This window comes from Rhinatrema bivittatum, chromosome 15 (assembly GCF_901001135.1).
Source record: "Rhinatrema bivittatum chromosome 15, aRhiBiv1.1, whole genome shotgun sequence".
Lineage (NCBI taxonomy): Eukaryota > Metazoa > Chordata > Amphibia > Gymnophiona > Rhinatrematidae > Rhinatrema > Rhinatrema bivittatum.
Window position 1 is genome coordinate 80,190,377 of NC_042629.1, and position 17,694 is coordinate 80,208,070.

A 17,694-nucleotide genomic window follows, 5' to 3' on the forward strand; every position below is an offset into this window, starting at 1 on the left:
TTGACTTAGGGAGTAGGCACTGCTTCTTACTGATATTACCGTAGTAGCATGGGATCTATTTAATGTTTGGTACTTGCTAATAACTTGTAATCTAGATTGGCTACTGTTGGATACAGGATGCCCGACTTGATGGATCTTTGGTCTGACCAAGTATGGCAACCTCTTGTGTTCTTAATGGAGCTGAGGTGCAGGTCAAACAAGGGAGTTTTTGCTTATAAATATGTTGTTGCCAGAGGATGTGGTTACTGCAGTTAGTGTAGCTGGGTTTAAAAAAGGATTGGATAAGTTCTTGGAGGAGTTGACTTAGATAATAACCACTGCTATTAATTGCATCAGTAGCATGGAATAGACTTAGTTTTTGGGTACTTGCCAGGTTCTTGTGGCCTGGATTGGCCTCTGTTGGAAACAGGATGCTGGGCTTGATGGACCCTTGGTCTGACCCAGTATGGCAAGTTCTTATGTTCTTATCCCCGTGTCTAGGGTATAGGTAGTCTGGGGATGCCTAACGATGACTCGGTCAAATGATTGATGTTACACAAGCCTGGAACGGTGGCCTTATTTGGGGGGGGGGGGGGGTTTAGGTGAAGCGATGACACACTGCACAGAGCAGCAGTCACAAGGAGCTTGGTCTGGCAGCATTCATGGAGTGGAATACAACTAGCATGCAACCTTCATGGGGCGGAAGGTTGGAGGGCAGCCACCTCCCTAGGTATCATCAGTAGCTGGTCTTTATACAAAAGGAAGTTTTAAGGGGGGGTGCCAGTGGGGGCATATGTTAGGTTCATTCTGTAAGTCTGATGTTATGCACCTGGTTCTTTTATGTTACAAATGTTTTGTGTTAAGGCTGTGGCCATTTTATCCATTCAATAAATGGTCCGTTTTGAGAAGAAAGAGGTGTCGTTACTGTGAATGATGGGGAGGAGGGGGGGAGGAATAACAGCAAGAAGGTATGGCATATCTCAGTTATGCAAGGTTCCATATTGGGAGTCACCACCCAGGAAAAGAATCTGTGTCATCGTGGATAATATGTAGAAACAAGCCGTTAAGCCCGTTAAAACGGGCTACATTAACATTTTTTTTGGATCATTTCCTTCCCCCTCATTCTCCCTCCCACCTCCCCCACTCTCTCCCCTCAGTCACTCCTCTCTCTCCCCCCCTCCCTCCCTCCTCCCCTCAGTCACTCCCCCCTCCCTCAGTCACTCCTATCTCCCCCTCCCTCAGTCACTCCCCCCTCCCCCCTCCCTCCACCCTCCCCCCTCCCCTCAGTCACTCCTCCCTCCCCCCAGTCAGTCACTCCCCCCTCCCTCCCCCCTCCCTCCCCTCAGTCACTCCCCCCTCCTCCCTCTTCCCCTGAGTCACTCCTCTCTCTCCCCTCCCCTGAGTCACTCCTCCCTCCTCCCCTCAGTCACTCCTCTCTCCCCCCCTCCCTCCTCCCCTCAGTCACTCCCCCTTCCCTCCTCCTCCCTCCCCCCAGTCACTCCTCTCTCCCTCCTCCCTTCAGTCGATCTCCGCCGAAGACCCGGAGCGGCGGCGGCATGCGCGCGAGGGAGGGACAGACTGGAAGTCTGTCCCTCCCTCGTGCGCATGCCGCCGCCGCTCCGAGTCTTCGGGCCGCCGGGCCGGGGCCGCCACTGCCGCTCCCGCCACTCCGGGTCTTCGGGCCGCCGCTCCGGGTCTTCGGGCCGCCGCTCCGGGTCTTCGGGCCGCCGCTCCCGCCGCTCCGGGTCTTCAGGCCGCCGCGCCGGGTCTTCGGGCCGCCGGGCCGGTGCCGCCGCCGCCGCTCCGGGTCTTCGGGCCGGTGCCGCTCCCGCCGCTCCGGGTCTTCGGGCCGCCGCTCCTACAGCGCCATTTTTATTTTTAAGAGGCACACTGTGACCGACGTGCTCGCATGCGCGGTAGAGCTGCTCTCTACTGCGCATTTGCGGCACGTCGGTCAAGCTTCGTTTATTAGGTAGGATCCTCTGCTCCGTGTGCAGCAGCAGCAGCCAAGAAAGCAAATAGAATGCTAGGAATTATTAGGAAAGGAATGGAGAATAAAACAGAGAATATCATAATGCCTCTGTATCACTCCATGGTGCAACTGCACTTTGAGTATTGTGTGCAATTCTGGTAACTGCATCTCAAAAAGATATAGCAAATTAGAAAAGATACAGAGAAGGGAGACCAAAATGATAAAGGGAATGGAACAGCTGCCCTATGAGGATAGGATAAAGAGGTTAGGACTGTTCAGCTTGGAGAAGAGACAGCTGAGGGGGGATATGATAGAGGTCTATAAAATGAGTGGAGTAAAGGTTAATATTTTTACTCTTTCAAAAAGTACAAAGACTAGGGGACACAGAATGAAGTTACTAGGTAATACATTTAAGACAAATAGAAAATATTTTTTTTTTACTTAATGCATAATTAAACTCTGGGATTCAATGCCAGAGGCTGTGGTGAAAATTGTTAGTATAGCTGGGTTTAAAAAAGATTTGGGAAAGTTCTTCAAAGAATCCATAAATTATTATTAAGGTGGACTTGGGGAAATTCACTGCTTATCCTTAGGATAAGCAGCTTGAAATCTTATCAACCTTTTGGGATCCTGCCAGGTACTTGACCTGGATTAGCCATTGTTGGAAACAGGATAATGGGCTTGATGTACCTTTTGATTTAACCCAATATGGCAAATCTTATAACATCATGGACTTAAATGTGAATCGGTTATTTACTCTTTCGGATAATAGAAAGACTAGGGGGCATTCCATGAAGTTAGCATGTGGCACATTTAAAACTAATCGCAGAAAGCTCTTTTTCACTCAATGCACAATTAAACTCTGGAATTTGTTGCCAGAAGATGTGGTTAGTGAAGTTAGTGTAGCTGTGTTTAAAAAAGGATTGGATAAGTTCTTGGAGGAGAAGTCCATTAAGTTGACTTAGAAAATAGCCACTGCCATTAGCAATGGTAACATGGAATAGACTTAATTTTTGGGACGTTGCCAGGTTCTTATGGCCTGGATTGGCCACTGTTGGAAACAGGATGCTGAGCTTGATGGACCCTTGGTCTGACCCAGTATGGCCTGTTCTTATCTGTTTTATTGATTATTCAATACAAACAATCAGCAAAGAAGAGAGCAACAATTCGGGAACACTGGGTTACTCTGACCAGTGGCCCAGCTTCCCACTGTATTACACCCCCCTCCCCGGAAGACTACTAGGAAAGTCCTCAAGTGGGTTCCAAAGATACAGTCCCAGAAAAGTCATTCAGAAGTAAATGACGCACCTTATGAGGAAGTGTTTGAACGGAGGGGACCCAGATCTGAAGAAAGATTTATTCTTCCTTGTAATGGCCACTTTCTCGACATACATCTCAAAAAGACACATATTGTGAATTATGTTCTGCCATTGTGAAAGCTTGAGAGAGTCCACCCTCACCCAATTTTGCAATATAGCCTTTTTCCCCAGTAAAAGCAGTTTACGGATCCACAGTTTCACATAAGCTTTCCCCAATGCCACCCCAAGCAAAGAATAAAAGAACAATACTTTCGGGCAAAGAGACTGTTTGGTTTTCATCACATTATATATATGCCCTAGTTCGCCCCAAAATGCAGGAGCAAAGGCAATGGCCCAAGGTGCCTTCATTCTGGTTACACTTAATATATATTGCCACATGTTATTAATATTTATTCAATTTTCTCCAAGTTCATTTTCCTGTTCCATGTAAGACTCACATGTTAAGTCACTCCAATGTTATATGTAAACCGAAATGATTAGCAACATTGTTGCTAGAATTTCGGTATATAAAAAATGTTAAATAAATAAATAAATATATGTCAATTTAAATTTCTCAAATCCATCTTGCTAGTGATAAAGCGGAGTTTTCACATAGATAAGCAGCTGAATTAGCCATACTGTCTGGGTACGTCTTCCATGCCACTAGGTGGCGGAGCTCTCTAAGTATAGCAAAGTCTTTCAGCTGGGTGCTCCCTCTTATATGGAAACATAGAAATGACGGCAGAAGAAGACCAAACGTCCCATCCAGTCTGCCCAGCAAGCTATACCCTTTTTTTTATTTTTTTATTTCTCTCATACTTCTGTTACTCTTGGCTCTTAGTAACCTTTTGGTTCTATTTCCCTTCCACCCGCACCATTAATGTAGAGAGCAGTGTTGGAACTGCATCCAAGTGAATATCTACCATAGTTAGGGGTAGTAACCGCTGCAATAAGCAAGCTACACCCATGCCTTTGTTTACCCAGACTATGTAACTCAGTCCTTGTTGGTTATTGTCTGTATATAGATCCACCTTTCTACGTTCCCCCTGCCGTAGAAGCAGAGAGCTATGTTGGATTTGCTTGAAGTATCAGACTTCTCCCCTGCCGTTGAAGCAGAGAGCTATGCTGGATATGCATTGAAAGTAAAGTATCTGGCTTATTTAGTTTGGGGTAGTAACCGCCGTAACAAGCAAGCTACTCCCCGCTTTTTGTGAATGCAAATCCTTTTTTTCCACACTTCCTCTTGCCGTCGAAGCTTAGAGCAATGTTGGAGTCGCATTAACCATGTGTATGTTTATTGAATAAGGGTATTATCTCCAGGCAGTAGCCGTCATTCCCATGAGCCACCCACTCTTCATTCACGAGCCTTCATTCACTCTTCATTCAGGAGCCTGAGGTGAATCCTCTCTGATTCACCTCAGGCTCCTCAGTCAGTTTTTTTCCGCGCGGCAGTTGGCACACGGAGCTCTGCTCTCCTGTGAGAGAAACTTTCTGAAGTAAAAAAAAAAAAACCCGAAAAAAACATCAGCACTTCTTCATTTCATTAACAGTGAGAAGAATGCCACGTCCTGGTTTCAAATTTTGCTCTTGTGGCAAAATTATGTCTGCCACCGATGGCCACACATCCTGTTACTTGTGTCTGGGTCTTTCCCATGACCAAGTAAATTGTGAGGATTGCGGATATGTGTCCCCACGAGCCCAGCGTCAGCGGGCAGCCAGGATACAGGATCTTCAAGCCAGGACTTCGGGTTCCTATGTCCCATCTGAAGCCTCGGTAAGGTATTCACCAGACCTGAAGAGAAGGAAGAGGTCTCCCTCATCGAGGAGAGCCTCCTCAGTAGACCCTGCAGGGTTAGAACACCCACCGTTGCTTGCCCACGAAAAAACGGGGCACGGTGCTGGGGATGCGTTGGTGGCATCACCACACGCGGCGCATCGACTATCAATGGTCAGACATGCTGACGCGACTCAGAAATTAAAAAGCGTCGAGGTACCAGGAGAGGTGCGGCGTATCAACGCACAGAGGGACGATCGCACCGAGAACTGTTCGCATCAACACACCAGAAGATATCCGGCGCATCGGCGCAAGGACGCCTCTGCATCAAAAACACAGACGCATCGACGCACAGACACTGCTGCATCAGTACCGTTTTTAAAAGGTGCATCGTCGACGCATACCGGCACACTGCCAACGCAATTAGCACAGAAACAACGCAAAAAACACCATTCTGGTCATAAGAGACCAAGGGAAATATCTCCTCTGCCGATTGTGGACCCTGAACCAGAATTTTCACCTCCTCATATTTCGCCTACATCTCCTACATCACATAGAACCTTCTCATCTGAATCCATAGTTTCTATTGGTACATTGAGCCCTGGTCAACCTCAACCAGATCCAGGTCATGATTCAGAAGAGGTAATCCCATCTACTCTTCCACCAAGTACGGAGCCAATACCATCTCTGTCGACTTCAGGTCTAGGTATTCAAGCTATGACCCAAATTACCAATATTCTATCTCAGTTCCTACAATCAGTAGAAACATCAAATATTCCACCACAACCGGCTACCTTGCCAACGATTCCAGTGGTCCCTACTGTACCGGATCCAGTACACAAGGTCCATCCAGTACCACATTCATCCCCAATTGAATATAATACTGATTCCTCTGCAGATGATTCCACGGGTTACCCATCCGACCCTGCAGAAATACCTCCAGAACCACTTCACCCCCAGAAGATTTATCTTACTTTCAATTCATCGACAAGGTTGGCCAATTCTTAAAAGTTGAAACCAGGAAACTACCTGTCCCATGTCAGGGAATGGGCATATTAAAAATTTTTGATGCCCCCACAGAACCAATAGCCCAACCTCAGCATTCCGTTCTCACATAGCTGATAGAAAAATCCTGGGAGACTCCACTGTCCACAACACCAACATCCAGGAAGATAGATATGAAATATAAAATGAAGGATTCTCCTTTTCATGCTTCCACTCAGCTTCCACATAACTTGATTGACGTTGAGTCAGCAATGCAGAAAGCACGATGTATTCATGCAAATACACCACAACATAAAGACCATAAGTTGTTGGATGAGTATGCAAGGAAATCCTTTAATTCATCAATGTTAAACACGTAAATTCAGAATCACCAATTCTATATTACTCAGTACCTGTTTGACAATTTACAGGCACTTAAGTCGGATCTACAGCAGAATTTTCCCGATATGCCTTTACCTCCTCAATACCACAGCATGGAAAAAGGATTAAGGCACTTGCTCAGATCAGTTTACGAAGTATTTGATATCTCATCCAGGGGTTCAGCAAACGCTCTGGCTGCACGTCGTCTCGCATGGCTTAGTTCCAGCGCCATACGAGATGATGTCCATGACAAATTAGCAAATTTGCCGTGTCGTCCAGACAACCTTTTTGGAGATAAATTCACTGAAACGATATCAAAGATTAAGGAGCAGAAAGACGGCTGTCCTCTCCTTGACTTCACCACATCAGCCATCTACTTCGCGACGACAATATCCTAACTCTGGTTCATACAGAAGACCCCCCTTTAGGCCATTTAAATAATTTTCATACAATAAGCCTCAGCCCTACCAAACTTCAAGGCAACAACCATACCAATCCCAACTGCCTCGCCAAAGGACAAGGACCCCTTACCAGCCTAGACAACAGGCGGACACTCAACCCGCCAAACCTCAGACTGGTTTTTAAGAATTCCGCCGCCACCGTCTCATCACCCCCCAGTAGGGGGCAGATTATCAAAATTTCTTCCTGCCTGGAATCATATCACATCAGATCAATGGGTGTTATCGATCATAGCCCATGGTTACAATCTTCATTTCTCATCCCTCCCAACCCTTCCACATTGGGTTCCGCAAAAACAATTAACATCTCACAAAGAACCTCTGCTGAAAGAAATTCAGAATCTTCTACAAAACAACTGCATTCAGAGGCTATCTTCCCAGCAATTCCATCTGGGATTCTACTCCCAATATTTCCTAATTCCCAAGAAATCAGGAGGACTGCGTCCGACATTGGATCTCCGTTCCCTGAACAAACATCTCTACAGGGAGAAATTCAAAATGACTTCTCTCAAATCCATCCTTCCCTTTCTTCAACCAAAGGATTGGATGTGCTCCCTGGACTTAAAGGATGCCTATGCACACATTCCAATACACCCCAGTTCCTGGTGCTACCTATGTTTCCAAGCGGACAATCAACATTACCAATACAAGGTTCTCCCATTCAGCCTCTCCTCTGCCCCCAGAGTATTAACCAAGTGTTTAGCGGTGGCACACCTTCGTTGTCAAGGGGTGCAAGTATTTCCTTATCTGGACGATTGGCTCCTAGTAGCCTCCAATCAGACCCTGTTATGGGCCAATCTCCTACGAACTGTTTCTTGCCTAGACAATCTAGGCCTTCTCATAAATTACGAAAAATCACATCTGCAGCCCACTCAAACTTTACAATTCATAGGGGCCGTCATCAACACGATACAGGACAAGGCTTTCCTTCCCCATCTGAGAGCAGTGGCTCTCTCTATTCTGGCTACAGATCTCCTTCAGACTTCGATAACATCTGCTCGCCATATTCTAACTCTTCTTGGCCACATGGCAGCTGCCATATATGTAGTCCCTCATACATGAGTCCACATGCGTCGCCTACAATGGGGACTGAAAAACCAATGGAATAAATTTCTCCATCCATTATCCACTCTCATTACCATGACAAACAGTATGAAAACAGACCTTCAGTGGTGGATTTCTCAGTCAACACTGCAGACAGGGGTGCCATTGAGCCCGTTACGACATCATCTAATACTCACCACAGATGCCTCCCCCAAGGGTTGGGGAGCTCATCTAGACCAATTGACAACTCAAGGTTTATGGTCGACATTCGAGAGGACTCGACACATCAACCTACTAGAGCTCAAAGCAGTCAGAAATGCCCTTCGAGCTTTCGAAGAATCTCTTCAAGGGAAGATAGTCATGATTCACATGGACAACCAAGTCACGATGTTTTACATAAACAAGGAAGGAGGGTCTTGTTCTTGGAACCTCTGCAGGGAAACAGAGTTTCCCTGCAGAGCCCACTCCAGTTGATGAGCCCACTCCAGTTGATGAGCCCACTCCAGTTCAACTACTGGAGTGGGCTCATCAACAAGCGATATCTCTTCAAGCAACTTATCTACCCAGGATTCAAAACTCCAGAGCAGACAAACTCAGCAGGATATTTCATCCTCACGAATGACGGACAAAGAAGTAGCTCAACACCTATTCATGATTTGGGGTCACCCATCAACAGAAAACAACGCACAGCTGGAAAACTTCTGTTCAATATACCTGAGCTCACAAAGAATCGCGTCGGATGCTTTTCTCGTGAGTTGGTCTCACAACCTACTATATGCATTTCCACCAATACCTCTCATCTCCCGTACCATACAGAGATGCATAGAAGACAAAGCCGATCTAATCTTAATAGCGCCAGCTTGGCCAAGCCAACCATGGTACAGCTTCCTGGTTCGTCTATCGATATGCAATCCCATTCCCCTGGGAAACATCTTCTAACCCAGGACAACGGGTCTCTCCTACATCCTCTTCATTCCTCCCTACATCTCACAGCCTGGAGGTTGAACGGGTCGCATACCAGCACCTAGATATTTCTCCTGCTCTTCAGGACATATTGGTATCCTCAAGGAAACCTCCAACTCGACTCAAAAGAAAGTGGTCCCGCTATGCTTCTTGGTGTTCAACGGAAACAGACCCATTCACTTGCCCACCTGAACAACTTCTTTCATACCTGCATTTACTCTATAATGAGGGCCTGGCGACTTCCTCACTCCGAGTTCATTTAAGTGCTATTGCAGCTTACCATACTTACATTAATGGAGAACCCATTTCGTGTCACACTCTAGTATCCAGATTCATGAAAGGAGTACTAAGTCTACGCCCTCCATTGCAAAAACCACCAGTACCATGGGACATTAACATAGTCATCGAACAACTAATGCATCCCCGCTTTGAGCCATTAGACACTTGTCACCTTCGATTCTTCTCATGGAAAGTTCTCTTCCTAGTTGCTTTAACTTCAGCAAAAAGAATAAGTGAACTGCAAGCACTAGTCCACTATCCACCTTATTTGCAATTTTACCATGACAAAGTGACTCTTCACACTCACCCAAAATTCCTTCCAAAGGTTATTTCCAGTTTTCACATTAACCAGACCATAACCTTACCTATTTTTCATCCAAAGCCTCATGCAAATGACAATGATTGAAAACTCCACACTTTGGACTATAAACGTGCCGTAGCCTACTACAAGCAGTGCACTACTTCACCTAACAGACCTTCGCAACTCTTTCTATCTTTCAACCCGAATGCACAAGGCCATCTGGTGACTAAACAAATTCTTTCCACATGGATTTCAAACTGTATTAAATTTTGCAACCAGCAACATTCGTAAACTATTTCTTCCACTCCAACAGCGCACCAAGTTCGTGCACTGGCAGCCTCGATGGCCCATCTCCATGAAGTTCCCATCATAGATATTTGCAAAGCTGCAACATGGTCATCACTGCACACTTTCACATTCCATTACTGTTTGGACAAACAAACTGTGAATGATGCAGTAATAGGTAGGACTATCCTACAGAAGAGCACATGTTCATCACATATACAGCTTTCACAGGAACTTTCCGCCTAAAGACTTTGTATTGAGCAAATTAACAATCCACATGAAAGCGCAATACTTCAGCTGGGGACTCCCAGACAGCATGGTTAATTCAGCTGCTTATCTACGTGAAAAGATCAAGTTTGCTTACTGTAAACGGTGTTTTCCGTAGATAGCAGATGAATTAGCCATGCTGACCCACCTACCTCCCCGAACAGTTCCAGCATCACCTGCACTTGCTTTAATACTGACTGAGGAGCCTGAGGTGAATCAGAGAGGATATAAGAGGGAGCACCCGGCTGAAAGACTTTGGTATACTTGGAGAGCTCCGCCACCTAGTGGCACGGAAGACGTACCCAGACAGCATGGCTAATTCAGCTGCTATCTACGGAAAACACCGTTTACGGTAAGCAAACTTGCTCTTTGTGGAAGCACCATTTGTAATGATCCCTAATTCATTGTCCCACCCCCGTATCAGTGATTCATGGGTGCTCCTGGTCTTACGTCCCTGGATCTGTTTATACAAAAAAGAGATGCTGAGTCGAGTTGGGTACTCAAAATAGAATAAATATGATAAAAAAAATTCCCGATGGGAATGAGACTAGTCTTGAACCCCCAGAGAGTGTATATAGTGGCGAACCTGCAGATATTGAAAGCAATGTTTACTATCTAAAGAGAATTATGTCTGTAAGTTGGGGAAAGGAGTCACCCGCCCCTCATTATGTAAAAAGTAGGTTATCAGTTGGACCCCTAAAGAGGCCCAAGATGAGAATACTTGGTAATGAAGGCTGGGTAAAAAAAATGGGCATTCCCAGTGAGAGGTATAAACTGTGAGAAATAGAGGGCCGAAGCTGTAGGAAAAAACATAAGTGGCGCCAAGTGTGCATAAGGAGCTTTTTAAGCTGACCTGCAGCAGTGAGCAGCAAGTCCAGGGACAGAAGTGACAGCATCCATTCAATCAAACCCCCAGGGAAATGCTCACTGCACCCCAGACCAGGCCTTTAATGTAGACCTTAGTGAAATGTTTGCCCACCCCTACTCTAGTTAATAAAAATCACTAATTAAGATACTCAAAATATAGTCTAAGAAATTAGAAACTGATAATAAAAGGAAGGTGCCAAGTCAAGTACGAGTCAAGAACTCAAAATATAATTACAGAAATACTACAAATAATAAAATCAGATAACCCAAATCCTTTCACTGTTGAGAAGATTTAGAGCATTGGGCTTTCATCTTTCTAGGGCTTATCTTGTTGCTCTTCACAGGCATATGAGGCAATGTGGCTGCTGCTGCTGCCTATTGAGCTGATATTTGTACAAAACTGTCCATCATGATTATAAGACTTCTTTTCTGAGTGGTATCTCCAACTTAAAGCCTGCTATTGTGTGCACTAAGCAGTTCTTGCTTAAACTTATCTACCACTTTATTGTCCACTCACCAGTTTTGTTTACTGTTTTTATAATCTTCATCAGCAGCTTTGGTTTTGTGTAGCCAGAATAGTTTGGCAACATCTGAAGATTGCCACAGCATTGCTTTCTTCCTTTCCAAATTATTTATGAATATATTGGTCCCAGCACCTATGCTTGTAGGGTACCACTCATCACCAATCTGCACTGTGGAAGAGAAGAAGAAAAAAAAGCCAGGATCAACTGCTGTCTGACATTGTAAAAGAAAGAAAGCGGGAGATGGCCCTTATCTGCTGTGACATTTCCATATTACTATTTAGCATTTATCTTTCAAGCAGTTTTCAATCCATACATGGACTTGCAGCTGTAATGGGATCAGAGGAAGGAGTATTAAGTCTCTATGGTGATGGATCTTATCCAAAGACGCCTTAGCTGCATCTCTCGTATCTGTGTCCTTCATTGTTTAGCCCCTGGTAGAAATGAGATGAGTTGCACGCCACCTTCCTGTAGTAAAGGATCATTTTGTGCACAAATACCTAGGTGGCTAATGATTGCATTTCTTCACATAGACACGGTAATGTGCTCCCTGCTCTAAGGGTCGTTTCACCCGAAACAGTGAATGTTATATTCTTGGCAGCAAGGCCGCTTTTAGTGACTGTTTGGCTACTGTCGCGGTTTATTAATCAGAAACCCGCATTTCGTGCCCTCACCCTATGACTGTGGCTCACAGAAGCGTTGTTGCGTGCTGTGGCTTTTATGAATAGTGCGCACCCTTATATAAAGAAGGGATACGTGGCGCGTGTGCAGGCTCTCGGGGAGGAACCAGGGCGCGCGGCCGCGGTTTTCGCCCGGGCGCCTTTCCCTGTTGCGCCCGGCACTTCCGCTTCGCGACCTTTTCTGCCTTACGTTGCTGCTCGCCCGCCCTGCTGCCTCTGCACTGCTCTGTAATGCTCTCTCTCCTTCTCTTGCTGCCCTAGGTTGTGACGGGACTTAAGAGAACCATGAAGCCTGAAGATTACACCAGCAAAGTAAATGTTCCTGCTGAGAGCCTCCCTGAGGCTGAGGTGAATGGGCTAGAGCCGCACATTACAGAGATAGCAGAGCCGGCAGCCAGCAGCTGGAGGCAGAAGTGTGCTTCCTACGTACTGGCACTGCGCCCCTGGAGCTTCAGTACCTCCCTCACCCCTGTAGCACTGGGCAGCGCCTTAGCTTATCAATCTGATGGCACATTGCACTTCCTCTTGCTTCTAGTCTGTGCTGTGGCAGTGCTGGCAGTGCATGGAGCTGGGAACTTGGTGAATACTTACTATGACTTTTCCAAAGGCATTGACCACAAGAAGAGTGATGACCGGACACTAGTAGACCAAATTCTGAAGCCCCAGGATGTGGTGTGGTTTGGGGTCTTTCTCTACACATTGGGTTGTGTCTGTGCTGCCTGCCTTTACTGCCTCTCAACATTAAAGCTGGAGCATTTAGCCCTCATCTATTTTGGGGGCCTTTCTGGTTCCTTTTTGTATACTGGAGGTAAGAGAATGATTCTGCAGTCAGCAATGTCTCGTCACCTTGTAGTCCTGGCAGGGTCTCGGTGGTATAGAAGTTCCTAAGAGCGCACACATTGGCATGGCACCTGCCTTTTATTGTCTACTGTTCATTTACGTTGGCCTTTAAATGTTATACTTAATTTTCCTTTCCTCTTCCTCTTTTTTTTTTTTTTCCTCTCACAGGGATTGGATTTAAGTATGTGGCCCTTGGTGATCTGGTGATTCTCATTACGTTTGGGCCCCTGGCTGTAATGTTTGCTCATGCTATCCAGGTCGGGTACCTCTCCATTGTACCATTGCTCTATGCAATCCCGCTTGTTCTCAGCACTGAGGCGATTCTGCACAGCAACAACACTCGGGATATGGAGTCTGACCAGCAAGCAGGAATTATAACTCTGGCGATTCTCATTGGTCCAACACTCTCCTATGTTCTGTACAATTCTCTGCTCTTCCTGCCATACCTGATATTCTGTGTCCTAGCTACACGATACACAATCAGCATGGCACTACCCCTGCTCACCATTCCTATGGCATTCTCATTGGAGAGACAATTCAGGAGACAACATTTTAACAAAATTCCCCATCGAACTGCCAAGCTGAATCTTTTCCTAGGCCTGTTCTATGTGTTTGGTATTGTTCTGGCACCAGCTGGCGTGCTTCCCAAATTGTAAAAGCTACCAATGTGCAATGGACCCAACTCTCCAGGGATTAGTGTATAGTCATTGCTTGTGTCAAGCCGCACTTTAGGGAAGATGGACAAATGGATGGTGCTCTATTAGTGGCAAAAGCAGAATAGCCAAAAGATAATCTCAAACTGTGATCTTTATAGACTCTATTTGTGCCTATGGTACTTATACCATGCTCGAACTTCAGAGCTAGTTCTTGAGGTGATATATTTAAGTTGTGGTATGCAATACCCTTGTTTCTTTTGTCAATTCTTGTTATGAGCCAAATAGGATGTGAATAGACAGCAGTGCTAACCTGTATTCAGGGATTCCACTAATCTGCAATTTGGCACAGATATGGAATCCAGTGCAGAGTAATTCTTCCCTCATACTCCCACCAGTTTACAATCACTAAACATAAGCTGCTACTTGCTCTCAGAATTATTTTTGTATTAGTCATAGTTAGAATCCGGCCGCTCTGATCGGGGTTTTACACCTGCTGTGAAGAATGCTGGTGATGTATCCCAGACAGTTCCTCATAGAATTCCTTTTCTTACTGGGGCATTGATAGAGTCCATTCCAACCTAAGGTTCTGTTCTGTCATTGGAAAGTAAGGCTTCATCTGGAGTCCTCATATTCTCCCTTTCATTTTACAGTCAGGCCTGTTTTCTGCAGGATCCTGGTGCCACATTACAGCAGATTAAAGTTGTTATTGTCTCATTTGAGGGCTTGTAAACATACAAATACACAGAATAGGATTATGCTCTAGTTAGTATTTCTCATTTGCACACACCAACTAGAAAGTGGTTTGGAAGTATTGATTTTAGGAACTATAGATGTCGATCATCTGACTATTTGAAATGAGTGAGCAAAGGGAGGACAGATCACAGTGCTGAGATATAATGGTTTAGGTAATTTGCAGTGCTTCAGAGTAACAGGGAGAATACATATCTAGGGTGGATCTCTTTCTTGTCATTAGCTGCTACAGATCACATAAATACGGGAATTTCTTGTTTTCAAGCAAATTCAGCATGCCCAGCTGCAATAGACAACAAACACAGTTTTAAAAATCAAATGCCGTATTTCTGTCAATACAGCATTCTGCATGCAGACGACATCTAGTAAAGATCGAAGAGGGCAAGTGAGGGTTTACTTATGCCTTTGGCTTCTTAAATATTAAATCCCAGATGCAGAGTGAAGCTGAGTACAAGAAGAGGATTTCCAGAGCCAGAAAAGTGAGATTAAAAGATAAAACAAAGCTGTTAGATCTTGGACAATGAATCAGATGTCCTTTTTGTGGGGAAAATGCTTAAGTACATTTAGCCCTAAAATACTAAGGTACACAGCACAGCAGTTTCTTAAAGGGCTCTGTGGGTCAGCAAGAAACAATAATAATGTGATTAGAAAGAGATTAAATGTTTTTCATTCATGGAGATGGAAGGGGAGATGATGAGGCTGTGGAAGTTTGTATGCAGGAAGGATGAGCAGGTGAAGAGAACTCTGGAAGTGGTCCTAGGCCTGGCAGCTTAAGAAAAGAAAGCTTGTTAAACTCCCTTTGTACCCATAAGAGTATTTGGCCATAATTTGTCAGCATATCAAAATGCAATGGGGAAGAACAGGAATAAAGATGCTCTTATTTTATACTTTTTTCAGTTTGATTGCAAGGTCAGTGTTTGTGTCAAATACTTGGTAGAAGCTTTTACATGGAGAAATCTGGATGACTGCATTTGGCTTTATAATTCAGTCAGAAGTGCTACGTTTTCTTTGTGAGGTAATAGGATAATGATTTACTTGCAGTTCTTGATTTTTCTTACAATTCTTAAGAGAGATTTTCCCCTCTGTATTGTCCAGTGCCTGAATCTCTCACATGCTGATTATTGTGTTTGGAAAGAGATGGCACTCCCAGGTTTTGAAGCAGAGTAGAATAAGACTAGTGCCTTCTTTAACCTATTTGAAGGTTAGCTGGAGAATATCTTCTTTTGGTTTTCTTTACATTGGTAATTGTCATTTTATGAAAGTGAGACGCCTGATGCTCTGCTTGCTGTAAGAATCACTGTTTATGACCTCCGTTACTTCTCGTTTTTTTCATGTTCATGAAATCATCAGCCAGTGACTAGACTATTACCTAATGATGATATAAACAAGGGAAAATGTAGTTTAAGCTTTGTATTTCTTTATAAGTGTACCTGAACTGCAAGATGTGCACCCACAGTAAGTGGGAAAAATCAAACCTTTAGATGTTACCAGTGCAGCAACCAGTTTCAGAGAATGAAAGGAATCTACCCAAAATGTTAAATGAACATTAGGGACTTGACTCTTGAAAAGAAGGAAGTAGAGCAGAAGATGGTCAGAATAAAAGTAAGGTGGAAAGCCAAATCGCCATAACATACGGCAATAAATGCTGAGCTCCACAGAGTCTGTGAATCACTATGCCACCGCCAATTAAATAATTAACTGGCAAACTATCTGAGACTTGTGTGGACCTAAACATTTGCCAAGTCTCATCTTTTCACAGGATTGCTTAGAATATTGGAATCCTATGAGCTACACCTTAGTTGTCTTCCAACAGCCATCGGTTGCTGTCTCAGCCTCACTTTCATTGTCCCCAGCTATTGGAAATATAAACTGCATCAGAACAAGTAGGAAATCATGCACTGTCTCTTGCTCCTTTGGGCCAGCATGGTCTTACCTGTCTGTGCTATAATGGGGCTTAATCAAGTGAAATGGCAGCAGGCAAGAGCATTATATAAGGGTGTTTGGTCCTGCTGGGGTTCATGTGCTCTCAAGTTGTGAGTGAGTACAGTGTCACCGTGGGGGCTCACGTCCCCGCACGCTTCCTGTTCTGTAAACCGTGGCAGCAACTCGAAATGTTCTTGCCCCTATTGTTCCTCATAACCTTTTCTTTCAGAAGGACTTCAGTTTCCCTTCTTCAGCTACAACTGCAAAGTATTTGTTTTAGATATGGTTCCAGCCTGGTTAATGTATATATTTTAATGTATTTTCTGTGCACTTTTATACAAAATTTGATATGTAATCTTTATGCTGCTTTGAAAATCTATAGTTACTTCAAGTCTTAGAACATTTTGTTAATAAACAGTTGCTTTTCTCTTCTTTCTGCTGCTCCTAGGTACAGATGTGTTCATCTTTGTGGTCACTTTTCCCATCAGTATTGCTGTGCTTATGTGTTAGATAAATATATTAGGGGTTATAGCCAGACATGAAAGAAAAGGCTGCACCTCTATCTGTGAGAGATTCAGGGCATGCATTGGCAGTTTAAATTAGAAGAGGGGATGGTTGCAGACAGAAGCCAATTTGATTTGGTTCCTCCTCAGCACTGTCTAAAATCCTATTTGGGTGACGCGTGAGGTCCGCCACCTTCACACCAGGTAGGCAAGTTACCAGGCGATCCTCATGCCCACCAGCCACCCAGCTGTCTACATTCCTAATAATCGAATCACCAACTATGATACCTGACCTAACCCTTTCCTCCTGGGCAGTAGGCCTTGGAGAGACATCATCGGTGTGAAAGGATAATGCACCACCTGGAGATATAAATCACTTTGGGGTGGGTTGTTTGTAATGATTTCAAGGTAGCCAAGCAGGGTGGCAAGATGGTGGCCAGAGCCAGAAAGATGTTAGAGTAATTAGGGAGAAGTGTGATTGTGCCATTGTACAGCAAGAAGGAATATTATGTCTAGTTTTGGAGACTATATCTCTGGAAGGATATAGAGGCAGTCCAGAGAAGGGCTACCACAATAGTGCAGGGTCTGCACCAGAACCATGCAAGAGAAGACCTAGGGATCTAAATCTGTACATCTTGACAGAGCTATGATAGACATTGAAATAGCTGGCAGGTATTTATAATGCACAGGAAGTAAACCTTTTCAGTGCAAAGGAAGCTATAGAATTAGGGATCATGATATTTGCCTCCAGGGAACTGTTTTTTTCCCAGGAAGGATGGTGGACAGCAGGAATGCCTTTCCAAAGTTGTCGATAAAGGATAAAATGGTAATGGACTATCTATGATGGCTGGGTGTGTCTGGTACAGTAAGAGTTAAAAGGGAATGGGCCAGTACTCGCAGGGAGCATTCAAGGAGCAGCCTTGCTGATATTGATGGCTTTTTTTGAATATTGTGGGCCCCTGTGGTTGA

At 44.7% G+C, this 17,694-nt stretch overlaps 1 protein-coding gene across 4 annotated transcripts in view; it reads left to right on the top strand.

The window, feature by feature from the left end:
• UBIAD1 (UbiA prenyltransferase domain containing 1) overlaps positions 1–17,694 on the top strand; it is a 54,813-nt gene that overhangs the window by 2,134 nt on the left and 34,985 nt on the right. For 2 of the 4 annotated variants that reach the window (XM_029578209.1, XM_029578208.1), the window contains 2 exons: positions 12,315–12,861; positions 13,062–16,656. The exons of the other annotated variants lie outside the window; for them this stretch is intronic. In XM_029578209.1, coding sequence (XP_029434069.1) covers positions 12,339–12,861; positions 13,062–13,549 — 1,011 coding nt within the window. In that variant the 5' untranslated portion in view covers positions 12,315–12,338 and the 3' untranslated portion in view covers positions 13,550–16,656. Of the gene's footprint in view, positions 1–12,314; positions 12,862–13,061; positions 16,657–17,694 lie in introns of those variants that run through there. 4 annotated transcript variants of the gene reach the window in all.